This window comes from Felis catus, chromosome B4 (genome assembly GCF_018350175.1).
Source record: "Felis catus isolate Fca126 chromosome B4, F.catus_Fca126_mat1.0, whole genome shotgun sequence".
In the NCBI taxonomy this organism is placed as follows: Eukaryota; Metazoa; Chordata; class Mammalia; order Carnivora; family Felidae; genus Felis; species Felis catus.
The window spans coordinates 13,301,796-13,318,884 of NC_058374.1; the positions used below are offsets into that span (position 1 = coordinate 13,301,796).

The following is a 17,089-nucleotide window of genomic DNA, read 5'->3' on the forward strand; positions in this document are numbered from 1 at the left end:
TGCAGCGTTATTTACAACAGCCAAGGCGTGAAAACAATCTGATTGGCCATCAATGGATAAACGAATAAAGAAGTCCTAGTATACACACACAATAGAATATTATGCAACCATAAAAAAGAAGGAAATCTTGCCTCTTTTGACAACGCGGATGGACGCCGAGAGCATCATGCTAAGTGACATAGGTCAGACAGAGAAAGACACGTGCTGTATGATCTCGCTTATATGAGGAACCAAAACGAAACCACACAAAAAGCAAACTCATAGAAAAACAGTTCAGACTTGCAGTCACCAGAGGCAGCGGGTAGGGGGCGGGGGAATTGGAGGAAGATGGACAAAAGGTACAAACTTCCAGTTATAAGATGAATCAGTCCTGGAGATTTAGTGTACAACCTGAGGACTACAGCTAACACTGCTATATGGTATATAGAAAAGTGGTTAAGAGAATAAATCCCAAGAAGGAAAAAACATTTTTTTCCTTCCTTCTCCTCTCTTCCCTTCCTTCCTCCCTTCCTTCTCCCTCCTCCCCTCGCCTCGCCTTGCCTCGCCTCGCCTTGCCTCACCTCGTCTCCCCTCCCCTCCCCTCCCCTCTCCTCTCCCTTTCTTCTCCTTCTTTCTCCTTCCTTCCTTCCTTCCTTCCTGCCTGCCTGCCTGCCTGCCTGCTTTGTGCTTCCTTCCTTCTTTCGTATCTGTGAGATGATGGATATTAACCAAACTTACTGTGGGAATCCTCTCACAATATATAGAAGTCAAATCACGATGGTATACATCTTAAACTGATACAGTGCTGCATGTTAATTATATCTCAATAAAACGGGGAAAAAATAAAATTCCTGGCTAGGAAAAAGAAAATAATTGTGAATGTATGACTATGTACTTTTCCCAGCGGCGCAGAAAATTGTGAACTGATTTGGCAGTGAGTTTTAAGACGCAAATGAACGGACATGAATTTGTGACGAGCCTGAGCAACTTGGAGAACAGCACAGGGTCGGATGACAAAAAAAAAACAAGCGAACTCCTCCCGAGTCTTGGCCCTCGGCGCATGCCTGGGAGGGGCAGAAAACAGGAGATCTTGAGCATTTTTGGAAACTGAGATTCACCAAGAGTTCTACATTCGGTTGTGATCCTCCCTCCCGCCTGCACACTGGGCACCTCCTCCGGGCCTGAGAACTGAGTGCGTGTCCAGAACATTCTTGTTCAATCGCTGGCTTGGAAAGTTGTGAAAAGAGTCAGCAGACCCTGAACCGGAGGGTAACCCAGACAGTTTGTAAACGACAAGACCAGCCCTCTGGAGCGGAGGGCTCTGACTCTGTGCAGGTGTGTGTGTGCAAAGGCAAGTCTGTCTTGAAGCTGAAAGATCAAACAAAGAAGCAGGTAACTGTGACAGGCTCTACTGCCCCACTATTGATGGTTATGGACCCTACCACTGCTTTTCGGTTTCTACTTTCTCACAAGCAGAGTCCAAAGAAAAAGGAGGTTGTGCAAGCCCTCCTTTGCTGGGAATGCACAGTGTCTCCTTTGGAGAATCTAGCTGAGAATTGGGAAACCCTGGTGTTATTTCTGGCTGCAATATTAATTCATAGGGTTGAGAAAAGCATGAGCTTTTCTCTGCTTTCAGTTCCACATTCCATTCATTCCTATTTGCCCCCCTTCCCACCCCCACCCCTACTACAAGCCACTGAGAAGGTTGATCATATATGGTAACTGTGGATACATTGTATATTTCCTTCCCTTTGGTTTTCCTGTTTGGAAACCCTCCCCTAAACTGCAGCCAGATACATCCTGTCTTTTCTTCACCTTCCTCCTTGAATCCTGCCCTGAGCCCCTCTGAAATCCAACAATGTGTGCCCTCTGACCTTCTCGTGGCCTCTTTTGCCTCCTGCCACGCATTGCCAGTTACCTCTTCCCCGCTTGCCCAACGGATTTACCCAGTTGCAAGTTGCAGCAAGTATCTTATCCTACTCTTTTGTGTCTCTCCCTCAATCTCAGCACACCGAGGGCATGGGACTCAATGCACGTTTGTGGATTGAAACGTAAAACAGCAATGTTAACAGCACCTTTTATTGAATGCTTATTGTCCACCAAAACAAGGCTAAGAGCTGTCCGATGCAATTTGTCCCTCATTACAACATTTTGGGGTCTTGTTTATGCTTACTTTACAGGGGAGGGAACTGAAGTTCATTAACTAGTTAATGACCACAGAACTAACTGGTGGCTGAACTGAGATTCAGCCCTGGAGCTGTAGGGTCCCATTAGCGGTCCACTACCTTGCCGCCACCCCGTCAAGAAATACTTGATTGACCGAAACAATGATACAATGTGAATCTGTGATTCACACGGCCCTGGAAATAGTAAGCAGGCAACTAAAACAGAAGGAAGAAAGAGACAATGTGAGGTTCCGTGCAAAGAGCGCTATAGGCAGCAGACTCTCATACCGGATCCACGTGTAGACCACACTGCCGAGTGCTTCGCACCCTGAACTCTGAACTCAAACTGCCTGGGTTTAAATCTTGGCCCCACAACTCCCCAGCTGCTTGATCTTGATCCTGACTTGAAGCTTCCTCGTGCATCTCATTGGACAATAATGGTACCTCCCTCACGTGGTTGCCTTGAGGATTCGACATAGATACGTGAGACGTGCACCTCTAAATCAATGTCAACTATAATCACCAAGAACCTCTGAGACCAAGCAATAGAATCTAAGCGTAAAGGTGGGAGTTGGGTATTTCATAGGGATTTTTGGGGGCGGGGGTGGTGGGAAAGAACTGTTTTTATCCTTCAATCCCTAACACCACAAAGAAACTACAGACAGGTACTTTTAGGAGAGAGAGAAAGGCAACCCCAAAAAACTGGGTCTTAAGGATTACCAAATATGCTGCTGCCATGCCGACCGGAAATTCGTCACGACGGAGGTCAGAGTCGACACTGAAACGGCGGCGAGGGACAAAGGTGGGCACGAGGAAGGACCTCCTGCTGGAACGTGGTTGACACTGTGTATGTGAACTGCTGTTTTTTGTAATTACTAAACCCAGTGATGGAGAGAGAGCCGGTGCAAATCTGGTCACGAGCTAGGTGACCTTGGACTGGGTGACCTAAGCTCCATTTCTTATCTGTGAAATGCGGTCATCAGAGCGGCCACCTCAGGGGATCCTTGGGAGAATTAATGTGTACGTAAAGGACTTGGAACCAAAGAAACACCTTTAATTTAGTTTACTTTTTATAGTTGTAACCAGTCTAGACAAGTAGTTCCCTCGGGTGGTTAAGATATAGAGCCTTGGCAGAGCCAAGGGCTTGCTCTAGACTACCTTAACAAGATTCCCTAGCATCCCAAGTATTTTACTCCCTAGAGTGGATTAAATATGGGAATTTTATTAGACAGCTTTGGCTGGAATTCTCAGAATCCCCTCTCGGCAACTTCCTCCCTGCAACGGTCTAATGAGGTCTATCAAAATTCAGAAGCTGTGACTTTTTTTTTTTTTTCTTTTAAGATCTGATGTGACCAGGTGATATGCTCTGAACATCCTGCAGAGAGAGACCTTTTAGAGGAAGGCCGGCTTGCGTGGCCATAGCTGAGCCCATTTTTCCAAGGCTTTAACCTAAGGCTTCATGGGCGTGGGAGGCCAACCAAATATAACATCAGTTGCTTCAAGGAGGCCACACCAACCTCATCCACGTCCCCATTCCGACCCCACCCCCCCGCCCCTCCCGGCACACAGCGAGAGCTGGCATTTTGTGCCCTGTGTGCTGGCATGCCTGGATCAGAGCCCTCAAAAGAGGTATCAGCTGCAATTTGCCCCCTGGGTGGAATACAACAAGCATTTCCTCTTGCTCAGAAAATGCTTGGGGGTGCCCTGAGCTCTTGGCCAAGAGAGAAAACAAACAGCAGGTTATTTGGCCCAGACCGGTAGACGCTGTGGAAAAGCCACAGCGGCTGCCCCAGAACAGGGAAATCACAACCATAATGCTCCCTTAGGGAAACACAAACAAAGCCGAGTGGGGTGGGAGACGGCAGCCCCTGAGCTTAGATCCAGGCTCCCCAGGGAGGAGAGAACAGAGGCCCCTTCAGATTCCTAGGCACCACTACCCTGTGACTTCCATTCAGCTCCGAGTCCCCAGCAGCATCTGCTACCTAAAACACCAAACTGCCTCCTTATAAGCTTGGGTTGCATCAGCTTGTTTATTTCCTAACAGAACCGTCTGTCAAAAGACTTCCTTTAACTTCCCCTGGAAACTTAAAGGAAACTCACGAACAACTATCCTAAACATACTTCGGAAATCGAGGATTTTGTTTCCTTCTTCAAAAAATTAAGAAAGATTGTTTTACATCCCTACTCACTTCTCAGACGAGATGATACGAAATGATGGGATATCTTTAATTTTGCTTTTATTGTGTAGGAGATGAATACACTGATAATAATGGTTGAATATTTATTGAGCTCTTACAATTTATCAGGCAGGGTCCAAGTATTTTATATATAATGTCTCATTCAGGAGTTTTTATTTCTGTTTTATAGAGGGGAGTTGGTCTGAAAATTGGGACTTAAAGCCTAATTCACTGACTCCAGGGGACATGCCCTTCACCCAGGCTAAGCTGACCCTCTGTGATAGGTGGGCCAGCTGCCCACCCACCTGTTCTTGCCAGTATCCCTGTTGGGGAGGTCATGTGACTGTTCTGGCCAACGGGATGCAAATACAAGGGAAGACCACCACTGCCACATTTGACGCACAAAAAAGCGTGATGGGAGTTTCCCTTCTCCGTCTTCTTCTGGCAAATGAATAGACCACTGGGCTGCTAGAGGAGGTCAAAGTCACAAGATGACCCTGAGTGATCCCATGGAAGGCTGTCTACCAACCAGAACATTGTCGGACTCACTGTGAGTGAGAAATAAATTTCTGTCATGTTAAGTCCCTTAGATTTCCAAGGCATCTGTTGCAGAAGCCCAAGTTACTTTCACTGATGTGCCCTATGATAAAAACGAATCGGTTGTTCACAGTTAAAAGTTATTGTTAGTGGAAGAACGGCCACATAGTTCTAAAGGGTATGTTTTCTCTCAATCTGCAGGGTGTGCTATCGTATCGAGGAAATTCTCCTCTAACTACATGATAGGGACCATGTACCCTGTTTCCATCTTCCAAAGGGAGTCGGCATGACATGAAAATGATTAGATTGCACAATCATTTACTGGGAACCCATCTGGTGTGGGAATGAGCTCATACCCTTGAGAAAGAAGCAAATTTCCAGCTGAGGCTGGTTGGTGAGGCTCCCCAAATAGGCCAGCTGGTTTTCAGAAGGTCCAGGGGTGGGGTAGGACAACGCTTAGTGAAAAGCATCCAGTGACCACACAGGTCCAGCAGCACAGTCACCCCGATTGTAAATGATAATAAAACACGTTGCACTTATTAAATAAGGGCACGTGATCGTTAAGCATCACAAATCCAGTTTCCTTGTCCTCCTGTCTGCTGCAGCAACTCTGGGTCAGTAGGTAATGTGATTCTTGCACATGCCTAGTGTGATTTCCCCCTCTTACCCCTTTGCCTTGTTAACCCCACTTGTCTCTAAGATCTCTGCTCACGTGTTGCCTCTTCAAGAACACTTCCTGAACAACTGAGAACAACCAAGTTCCCCTGTGGTGTACCCTCTTAGACCACCAGGTACCTTGTCCTCCAAGCGTTGACCCATGATTGTAAATTCACGTGAGTTTGTATAATTATTGTATTAGCACTAGTGGAGGAATGAATGTCAGATCTCCACCGTTGGAACGTAACCTTTATAAGAATAAGGAGTCATGTTTGGTTTTTTTCACCATCCCGTCTCCAGAACACAGCCAATACTTAACGCATAGTAGGTGCTCGCTCATTATTTGTTAGAGGAATGAGCAGACACATCAGTGAATGAGCGAATCTGTACTTAATTATTAGGGAAGCTGAGGCAGACATACGCCATACCCAGAATCACTGTAAAAGCTAGAAATGTAACTCGGAATACCAACTGACTCTGTTGAAGAGACTACTCAGAATCAACCCGAATTTGCATAGCGGGGCATCGCCCCAGAGCAAACATCTAGCATCGCTTCTGAGATCCTTCCCTACAGGAGGCCAGCCACAGGCTTCCCTGGGCCTTACTTATAAGCCTTACTTATGACACCTTCCAGTGGTGTGGAGAATCAAAAAGAAGGGAGAGCATTTGAAAATACTGGGTAAGGGGCACCCAGGTGGTTCAGCTGGTTAAGCATCCGACTTATCATGAGATCAGGTCATGATCTCATGATTCGTGAGTTCGAGCCCCGCATCGGGCTCTGTGCTGACAGCTCAGAGCCTGGAGCCTGCTTCAAATTCTATGTCTCCCTCTCTCTCTGCTCCTCCTCTGCTCATGCTCTGTCTCTCTCTCTCCTTCAAAAATAAATAAAAACATTAAAACAATTTTTTTTGAAAGTACTGGGTAAATTATAAAAAGATAAGCATGTGTAGTTTTCTTGAAGTTAAGAAGTGTGAGCAATTCTCTCTCAATTGATGAGATCTTGAAAAGATACCAGTTTGGGTAGAATAGGACATTGTGAGGATGTTAGGCAAAAACTCTCCATATAGTTCAATGTCATTTTTTTTTCATGGCAATGGCAGAGAAATTAGATCCCCAAGGGACTCCGTCAGCCCCAAACCCAAGAGACACCCAAACAAATGTACGATTCAAGGGAAAACAGGCTACTCCCCATTCAGTGGGATTACTATCTGCAGGCCTTACCTAAGTAGGATTTAAGAGCTCCTCCAAAGGGAGTCTGAGATTGGTCCAAAGCTGAAATTCTGAGTTGATTTCCACAGAGCTTTGAAAGTAGATTCGCATGTGTTAGAAGGAACTGACCCAAAGGGAGACATGCTTGATGTTGTAACCGACAGCTTTTTAAACCTCCAAAGTATTACTTTCTTACTGGAACCAAAGAAAATGCCTTCCAGGACGATGAAAACACACCCCATGTCAGACTCAAAAAATATTTTAAGAACAAAGTAAAAGTAAAAACTGAGCTCTTACACTCTTTGCAAACACTGTCCACATCAAAGAAGCATTGGAAAACGCAAGAAAGGGAGTTTTGCTCCTGGTCTGATTGCAAAGACGTGCTTCCGTGTCCATATAAGAACGAACCGTCGCAAAAGACGGGGTGCGTGACATTCAAGCACCGGTGGAAATGCAAACACGTCATCCTTTACTGACAAGACACCAGCCAAAGAGTGGCAGAAAAGGTTAAAACACACAAATGTGCAGATCTGACAAAAGTTAGAAAGGCGTATGATAAATTAGCTAATTGTTCTTCTTGGTGCGAGCCTTTTTTTTTTTGTTTTCCTCCTTTACCCATAACACATGTTATAGATCACTGGAGGAAAGGCTAAGCCCCACGCCATATGTAGGCATTAAATAATACAAAGGGCACAGCCCTTTGAAAACATACATTGCCATAACACAATGATGAAAGGGGAAAAGCAAAAATAGCAAATTGAGAATCAAAGCCTCACTTTCCACATGTGGAAACGTTTGCTGGAATCATGGCAAGATCCACTGGCCCCAGATTGGTTGGATTAGTTGTTTCAGAAGATACGAATGAATCACTGGAACCCCAATCTCATTTTAGAGGACTTGCTCGTCATTAGGAGAATGTAGCACTGACATCACTATAACTAATCATGCAGACAGATGACAAAGTAGAACCTTCAAACTGTTCCATTTCTAGAACCTCTCAGCTTCAGAAACACAATCTGTACTAGGAAGAAAACACAGGACCCTCTCTCTCTGACCACTAGTGCTATCCCAGGATGGTAGGGCCCTCGCATGGATTAGCTCGCTAACCACGGGGTGTGTGTGTGTGTGTGTGTGTGTGTCCGGAGCCCTGTGGCCCCGGCTCCCAGCCACAAAGAGCTGGGGGGCGGTGGGGGGTGGGGAGATGGAACTGGAACATGTAATTTAAAAAGGACTCTTCCCCGATTCCTGGCACTTGGGTGGTCACTAGAGCCACTCGTCCCTATTTCCTCCCAGAAGCAGTGGTGATGGGTGAACACGGATGATGTGAAAACCATGGAACAGACCACACTTCTCGCAGGAAGGTGGGAATGTGCCCTGGGCCATTTTCCTAGTCCTGCTTTCTCTGACGCAGCTTCTATCCCCAGATCAGGAGGACCAGGTATGTTGCCGCTTTTGTGCTTTGTTCGGCGGGTCTTAGAAAATAAAAAGCAGAAACAGAGCTGACAGCCGTCACGGAGGGCGCAGTTTCTGCAAATAGACCAAAAATAAAAAGATAAAAACATTTCTAAAAACCGATGACATCCAACTTAGAAAAATAAAATCACAATCTAAAACAGGCTCACATATGCCTTGCATATGTGATCCACATCTCTGGGGCCAGAAGCAATTTATGGCATGGTAATAATTCAGGTTGTTGGTCTTATTTATTTTATTTTTCCTATAATTCATACTGCACGACCAGGGGGGAATGGGAGGTGGCTGGGAGGGCACAGAAGGGCATTCGTCGTGAAGCCTAAACTCCAGGGCTCTTCACTTCCTGGGGTCTCTCCCAGGTCACCAGGACTATTCCTAGCAATATGTGCACACACCCGTCTTTGCACAAGCAAGCTATTTTCATCGTCATCAGTTATGACTCATGGCTCTTTCCACACTCATTTCTAGCTATGAAAAGATAGAGGTGAGAGGTACCGGTGTAGAAATGGATTCCGGCCAGGTTCCTGACCCCTGGGTGCCGACGCCTTGTGTTGTCCACATCAGTCCAGAGAGAGACCTTATGTGGATGTTACTACATGTTACAGCACTTGGCTACGAGGTACGTGAACTCCGTCCACACGGGAGAAATAATATTTAAAATGCTAGAAGTCAGGAGTGGCTGGGTGGCTCAGTCGGTTGAGCGTCCAACGCTTGATCTCCTCTCAGGTCATGATCCGAGGGTCATGAGATGAAGCCCCGTGTGGGGCTCCTCACTGAGTGTGGAGCCTGCTTAAGATTGTGTCTCTCCCTCTCCCCATGGGTGCTCTCTTTCTCAAAAAACAAAACAACAGCACACAAACAAAAAATGCTAGGAGACAGAAGCTAGTCTGGGGAGAAACCTTCCGACCATCAGACCGGTAAAATTATAAGTGAAGAGTTAGTTTCTCATAACCCCTAATAAAAGTGGAAGATGTCCCCCCCCCGGCAGGAGTATGTTCATACTATACAATATACACAATTACAAAAGTATCCTATAATTTTTTTTCCTTATCAGAAGTAGAAGATAATCGAATTTTCCCACCATTCCTGTGTTTCGAGGGCACACACGTGTGCTTTTACTATAAGCAACAAGTATGTTTGGTAACAGATCCTACGGAAAGGGAGCTTGGCAGAAGGCTTTCCAAATTTGACGGCCGTCCGCAAAACTTGCACGCTCTTTCCCACGATGAGTTATGGCCCAGAAAGAAACCTTTCTAACCCAACAGCGATGAAGGGACCCATTGTGATCAGCCGTGCTGGAGGAAGACAGACTTACTGCCTTGTGAAAAAGAGATCAAAGACTGGGCAGTCCGAAGGTGCAGGGCAAAGAAGGAAGACAGAGAGGTGTCAGGCAGCTCGTTAGTGGACGTGCCATTTCTCTGGATTTCGTGATGCTTACGGTATTTGCCAGCTCTCCAACATTTGTCATGTGCTGTGATTTTCCTTTCTTCGGCTTGGGTCACCATCTCACGGTGTGTGGGTTCGAGCCCCACGTCTGGCTCCCCGCTGACAGTGTGGAGACTGCTTGGGAGCTCTCTCTCCCTTGCTCTCTGCCCCTCCCCCGCTCGCTCGCTCTCTCTCAAAATGAATAAAATTAAAAAAATTTTTTTTTCGTAAAAAAGAAAAGAAACGAAAATCTTCCCAGTTGAATCTAAAGGTCACTCAGAGATTGACAACCATCACTTTAGCCAATGGGGAGACTGTGAGCCATGAAACCATGGCCATGAAACAATAGAAAAAAATATATATATATATTGGTCTCCACGCCCAGTTCCTGCCATAGACTTCCTAAAACCCTTGTAATTTTCCTAAGTGATTAGAGTGCAAGGAACATCTTCTGATCTAATAGTTGGTCTTTGACCCTGGTTCCTGACACAGAGCTCCTAAATCCGTTGGAATTTCCTGGGTGGTAGCAGCCGTCTTTTGTTTTAATGAGGCGCCTCTGGGTGGGCTCCCGGATGGGGGCTGGTCATCAGAAAGACCAAGCCATAAATAGAAGCTTGGAATTTTCGGCCCCACCCTCCGTCCTCCCGGAAGGGGAGAGGGGCTGGAAATGGCGTTGATACTTGATCATGCCTTCGTGATGAAGCCTCCATAAACGTCCCCGAAGTACCGGGTTCAGAGAGCTTCCAGGCTGGCGAACACAGCTAGCTGCCGGGAAGGTGGTACAACCCAAACTCCAAGGGGACAGGAGGCCAGGATCCTCCCAGATCCCGCCCTGAGTTATCTCTTCATCTGGCTGTCCATCTATATCCTTTGTCACGTCCTTTCTCATATAATAAACTGGTAAACGTAAGAAGTGTTTCTCTGAGTTCTGTGAGCTGTTCTAGCAATGATGGCGTCCAAGAATGGGGTCAGGGGAACCTCTGATTTGTTGCCGAGTGGGACAGAAGTCGTGGGTAATGGGGGACCTACTACTTGTGACTGGTGTCTCATGGGGGGGAGCTCTTGTGGGTCTGAGCTCCCAACCTGGGGCATCTGTGCTCCAGTCTGCACCCCAGTTGCTTGGTGTGGAAAACCCCACACCTGATGCCCGAAGTGCCCTGAGTGTGGAAGCAGTGTGTGAATAGAGGAGAACACGTAGTTTCCCTCCGTTAACTAAACAAAACATACAGGAATGGCCATTAGTCACCCCTTATCCCTAATACATAAAGGCACTCGTGATGAATTTTTCCCAAGATAAAGACCAGAAGGAATACAGTATATTGAAAAACAGTCTGTCCCCTTCGTACATGCTTTCGTGTGTACCCCTCCCTTCCGCAAACGTGCTCTCACTCAATCCGGGCACCGTTTGAACTGTCACCCCCTCTCTATACAGCGGGAAGCAAAGGCTAGGACAGAGACAAGGTTTTCTGGTAATGTCTTCCCTGACCAAAGTTAGTTTCTCCCTTCTCTTCCCTTGAAGACTCTACTAGTCGAAATGCAATTATTTGCTTTCTCAACTCTTCCCCAGGAGACTGTGAGCTCTCGGGGAGATGCCAGTCTTTGGTGTTAAATGTCCCTTCAAACCAATCCTGCTTGCCAGCGTGAGTGGGGGTTGGGAGCAGGTAAAGCCGCCAGGGGACGGCAGGTCCGCTCTGGAACTACTCAGACCATCCCTGGTCCGGCCAGCCGCTTTCGGCTTTGGGCAGCCCTCCCCCTCACCTTGGCCCCGCAGGTTGCGAACTGGCCAACTTGGCCCCCGGGGTCAGTGAACTGGTTTAGGCCGGCATTTCTGGCTCTCCCCTCAGTGGCGGCTTCCCGGCTGCACCTGTGGGCACTACCTGCCGGCCGTGGACAAGGCCGTGCGGGCTACAGGCGTCTGCCCCTGGGCCGACCAGCCCGGCTCAGCCAGAGACAGGGGGCGAGCAGGAGAGGGCCAGAGAGAGAGGGAGACAGAGAATCCGAAGCAGGCTCTGGGCTCTGAGCTGTCAGCACAGAGCTCGACGTGGGGCTCGAACCCACAAACTATGAGATCACGACCTGAGCTGAAGTTGGACGCTTTACTGACTGAGCCACCCAGGCGCCCCGAGAGTCTTAGTTTTTATGTAACTCGATGAGACACAAGAGAAGACAGACAAGAGGGAAAGTGGGAGATGGAGGTGGGGAACCAGGACCCCCAAACTCACGTGCAATCAGAGCAACAACTAAGAAGACGGAACTTTCCTGACTCGGGAATTCTACCAAACGCCAACCAGGGGTTCAGGAAAAGCTTCAATGGACAAACCACCCACGTGACTGCTTCCGGGAGGCTTTTCCCAGCCTTCTTTCAGATTCACAACTCATCATTTGGAAATGGCACGTACATTTCTCAGATTGCTGTCAGATGCTCTCTCAAGTTTCTTTCATGATCTATCACAGATAGATTTGCCGCCTGTAGTAAAACTCCGGGCATGGGCCCTTCAAACACAAGCATTCTGGAAAAAGACCTCATTTCTGCCTGAACCGTCTTCAGACTGTTGGCCAACGGGGTGATGAAGAACCAAGGGTGAGAATCCTGGAGGGCTGTGTCCCCTCTGTGAAGTCAACACAGGGCTCCTGGGCACGTCTTGCAAGGAGATGTCCCTTCAGTGAGTCCAGACATTCCATGAGGGGGGTGGGGGAGGGGTGGCCACCTGGCCCTGCACTGCTTGGCCATTGCAGCTCATTAAGGGATTATATGCCACCAAGTGACACCTAAAAATACAAAGGCCAGCTGTGTGTCCTTGGTGCCGAGGGGTGTGATGAGCCAGCTGACGGAGACAGCAAAGCCACTCAAGTCGGCTTAGTGAGGGAAACTAGGTTGTGAAAACCGTCAATGGAGGAAGAGCTCGTGTATCACTGCCTTTTCGATAAACAGTCAGGGGAAGAGCTCCCCCTTGCCGCTCTGCCTTTGCGCCCCCCCCCCCCACCCCGTGGGTCTGTGTCCTTCCTCCCAGTCTGGGCTGAGGAAGTCCCCGTAGCAAGTGGGGACTTTGGCTTAATGCCACCAGTCTGGGTGGACAGATGAGGAAAGCAGGCCCTGTCATCTCCCTGTGAAGGGCTCTGCACCTCTGGCCAGTGGCCTCAGAGGGCCACCCTCCTGCAGAAGACACTCTGTCTTGAGAAAGAGAGGCTGTTTATGGATGTCTGACTTTGGAAGCTGCTGGGGAAGCCACCACAGGGCGGGGAGGTGAGGACAGAGACTCAGTACCGTTCCTCGGTGTTCTTCCCTCCTTGCCTCCTGTCCACGGCCACATGCTCCCTACCAGCTGGTCACCACCCCCAACACCCAGATGCACACACATACACACACACAGACATACACACAGACACACACACAGAGATACACATCTTTTGAGAAAAACAGCATCTCTTGGGTAAGAGGAACATGAACTCATGGAAAGGGCATCCCTTGTCTTTATAGCCGGAAAAACCTTGCTTTAAATCACAGGATTCTGGGGGTGCCTGGGCGGCTCAGTTGGTTAAGCATCCGACTCTTGGTTTCGGCTCAGATCGCTGTCTCACGGATCATGAGATTGAGCCCCAGGTCGGGCTCTGCGCTGACCGTGCAGGGCCGGCTTGGGATTCTCTCTGCCCCTTCCTTTCTCTCTCTCTCTCTTGCTCTCTCTCTCTCTCAAAATAAATACACCAATAAACTTTAAAATAAACTTAAAAAAAATCACAGGACTCTGTCATCTACTAACAGTACCTCTGAATTTCAATAACCTCATCTCAAAATGGTGACCAAAGTACCTACTACATCAGGCTGTTTGGAAAACTGAACCACTTACGAAGCACCTCACAGTGCCTGGCTTCTGGGAGACGGTGTTCCATTAATGTTAGCCGCACCCCCATTATTACAACACACTTTACAGTCCTAAAAACGTGACAGCAGCTTATACCCCTTCCCCACCATCCCCCACCGATTTCTTCGGCTGCAAAGAAACGTGAGAGGAGCTTCCGGTCCCACCTGGTAGACGGCCCTGGAGATGCACCATGGCTTCAGCATCAGCTGCAGGACCCGAAGGTGTCCCCCTCGACACGTCCTCAGCGCTTGGGAAGTCAGGCCCCGAACCAGACGGCCCCGGCTACATAGCAGGTCCTCTGAGCCAAGCGGCCCTCCAGCCATGCCAGCCCCAGGCCCCGCCTTTACCCCTCTGGTCCCAGGCCCCCACATCCAGGGCTGTGTTCTTTTAGCAAAGCAAAGTTCAAATGTCACCGAGATGTAATCAGGCAAGGGAAAAATGCAGTCAAAATAACTCTTGCTTCCTCTGCCCCAATCTCCTCTCCTCCTACCTTCCCTCTACCCTCACTAATCTGCAGGGACTGTTTTCCCTCAAGGATTAGCAAATGGCTCATAAATCGAAACGTTTTCTCCCTGGCTCTGGGAACTCACCAGGGACAAGGTAAAAATAGGCCTCACCCTGCAGATAATCGCACGCCATCCCTCCCTGTCCGTGGGCCGCTGGGGACGTAGAGCCAGGTTTGGGGGCAGGTCGAACCAGAAAGTAGGGAACGGCGTAAGCCCGGAGTCATCCCCGTGCTCTGGTGGTTTCGAGATTCCGTCCAGGGTGAGAAGCAGAGAAGCAAAGGAGAAAGAGCTCGGGTCTCCCCTGCCAACATTCCCAAGGCATTCCATCTCTTCTCTTAACTCTTTAAAACTCAGAGAACCAAAGAGCGTCTGCGTTGGCGAAGCAAAACGTCCAGTTTTACATCAACACCCGAGAGATTGCGCTTTCTGCGGGCACTTGGCAAAAACCCAGGCATTTTCTTTGGCAATTTCCCAAGTTTACATTAGGATTAAAAGGGCTGTAAGAAAACTTATCTATCAGATTTAATATCAACATCTGTGATTTTGGAGGAAAGTAGATAAAGGAGGCAAAGTCAACATATCTCATTTCTCCCCGTAACGGGTCATTTTCTGCCAACGTTCTTGTGACACTACCACGCGTTGGATAAGCCCTACGAAGACCTTAGCCGGAGGAAAGGCATCCACTTAAACAGGGTACAGCTACTTGCCACGTTGATTAAGTTTTTTGAGTTTGGATCATTTTTAACCTTGTTTCAGGAGGGCATCTGTACCCTAATTCAATAGGTTATAGGCCAAAAGGTGAGATCCAAAGTGGGGAGGGCAGACAAGGTGTAGGGGAAGACTGAGTCACAACTCAAGAAAAGGGGCATGTTTAGTCTTGACACAATTTTGATTGCATGGCTCCGAAGAACCGTGGTGGCCACCAAGGCACATTTTCCTCCTGTACATTCTTTCCACTGATTAACTGATTATCTTGTCTCTTTAATTCAAAACTTAAATGTCGTCAGAAAAGTAGTCAAGCTCAGCTCACTAACCTACTGGACCATCCTGGAGTCGGACGTACTTGAGTTTGAATTTGGCCCTACTGCTTACTGTGTGACCTTAGACAAGTTAATTAACTTCTCTGACTTATTTCTTTATCTGTAAGATGAGCATCATACTGAGCCCACGGGGTTGTTGTGAGGATTAAATGAGATGATATACTTAGAGTGGATAACACAGGCTGTGGCATGAAGCTGATTTTAATTTTTTTTTTTTTTTTTAGCACTTACCATGATCACATAAATCAAGGACACACCTAGCCCTGATCATACGAACCTCTTGTGATCATTTCAAAGTTGGTGTTTGTCTAAATCATCTTCTCTTGGGGCGCCTGGGTGGCGCAGTCGGTTAAGCGTCCGACTTCACCCAGGTCACGATCTCGCGGTCCGTGAGTTCGAGCCCCGCGTCAGGCTCTGGGCTGATGGCTCAGAGCCTGGAGCCTGTTTCCGATTCTGTGTCTCCCTCTCTCTCTGCCCCTCCCCTGTTCATGCTCTGTCTCTCTCTGTCCCAAAAATAAATAAACGTTGAAAAAAAATTTTTTTAAATCATCTTCTCTTGATCCCTTTTCCTTTGGTTAGGGATAGATGCATTCATTCATTTAATTAATATGTGAACAGCATTTTCATTTAAACTCTTCTTTGATGAGTTTCATCATCTTCCTACGAGTAATGGTTCTAGGGTAAAACATTATGCATGATTTGATTCCTGTATTTTTAAGAAAATTTTTTAGGCCTATCTATTGTTGAGACAGGGAGAAACAGAGCATGAGTGGGGGAGGGGGAGAGAGAGAGAGGGAGACACAGCATCCGAAGCAGGCTCCAGGCTCCGAGCTGTCAGCACAGAGCCCGACGTGGGGCTCGAACTCACGGACTGTGAGATCATGACCTGACCTGAAGTCAGACGCTTAACCGACTGAGCCACCCGGGCGCCCCTCATTCCTGTGTATTATTCCTTCATTTTCACATACCCCGTCGTCAAAGGTGAGGGGATACTGACTAAGGAATCTTGTTTTTCTACCAACAGTCCATCCGCAGAGATTATTTTATTGAGAGAGAGAGGGAGAGAGAGAGAAAGGGAGGAAGAAAGAAAAAGAAAGAAAAAAGCAAAACTAAAAATCAAATAGTATGTGGGAAATGATTGCTCCATTAACATTAGTTAACCACCTTGGAATTCTCAAGAAAAAACAAAGGCAAACGACATCATAGTTAGCGTTTGCCTGTCCCTAAGCTCATACTCTCCATCCTCTGGGGGTTTTGGCTGTGAACCAGGCTCTTATCCAAAGCGTGTAATTACAGAATAGATAGGGACAGTTTTAAAGGCACTGTTTTGCTCTGTGATTAAACAATGCGACTTTAAACATTTTTTTCAAGTTAAATATATATTTAGCTTATGGTCTGGGAATCTTTGAAGTACAAAGGTGCCATAATGACCTTTTAAAAACATGTCTGGATAAAAACATATTAATGCCCGAGAACGGCGAGACTTAAACTGGCCTGAAATCTTTCTCACTCAGAGGACGGAGATGTCCTCTGTGGAGCCTGGTAATTTCAGCATATGTGCTGGTGGGGGACACTGATGACCCCTTTCGCTGGCCTGGTGTCTTCAGCTGTATCTGCTTCTGCCCTAGATTCGAGGTCGATAATTCAGACTTTGACAGGCAGCTTCCCCGACGGCCTCTGAGAGGCTGCGCGGGCAAATAGCACCGTTGCCATTGACCGCGGAGCCCCGTGCTTTTAAAAGGATTTACAAATGTGTCTGCCTCTGTGTGCATGTCTGTGTGTCCACGTGTGTATGTATATCTGTGTGTCCTTCTGTGTGTCTGCATGTGCATCTGGAGCAGAAAATTATAGTGCAGAGGGTGGCAGTCACCTGCCCAGACCACGTGAATATCGTGACGGACCAGGGACATGACCTCAGGGCTCACCAGTCAAAAGAGGAAACTGCGTTTGTCCTGCTGACTCCACCTCTTTTTAACCACGTTCTTTATTCTTTCTTTGAAAATAATAGAAAGTCGGGGTTTTCTGGGCAGTTTACCACTTACACAGTTACAGAACTTTAAA

The 17,089-nt window shown here is 47.6% G+C and overlaps 1 protein-coding gene and 1 long non-coding RNA gene across 14 annotated transcripts in view; one reads left to right on the plus strand and one right to left on the minus strand.

Moving 5' to 3' along the window:
- Positions 1–17,089, minus strand: part of FRMD4A (FERM domain containing 4A) — a 659,116-nt gene that overhangs the window by 267,947 nt on the left and 374,080 nt on the right. For 2 of the 13 annotated variants that reach the window (XM_023256371.2, XM_045060909.1), the window contains exon 1: positions 13,647–13,820. The exons of 9 other annotated variants lie outside the window; for them this stretch is intronic. In XM_023256371.2, coding sequence (XP_023112139.1) covers positions 13,647–13,805 — 159 coding nt within the window. In that variant the 5' untranslated portion in view covers positions 13,806–13,820. Of the gene's footprint in view, positions 1–13,646; positions 13,821–14,099; positions 14,463–17,089 lie in introns of those variants that run through there. 2 more of the 13 variants (XM_045060908.1, XM_045060906.1) reach the window with 2 other exon arrangements.
- On the plus strand, positions 7,734–10,532 carry LOC123386443. Its single transcript, XR_006600310.1, has 4 exons — positions 7,734–7,800; positions 8,018–8,162; positions 8,666–8,816; positions 9,252–10,532. It is a non-coding gene; the product is annotated as an uncharacterized LOC123386443 (long non-coding RNA).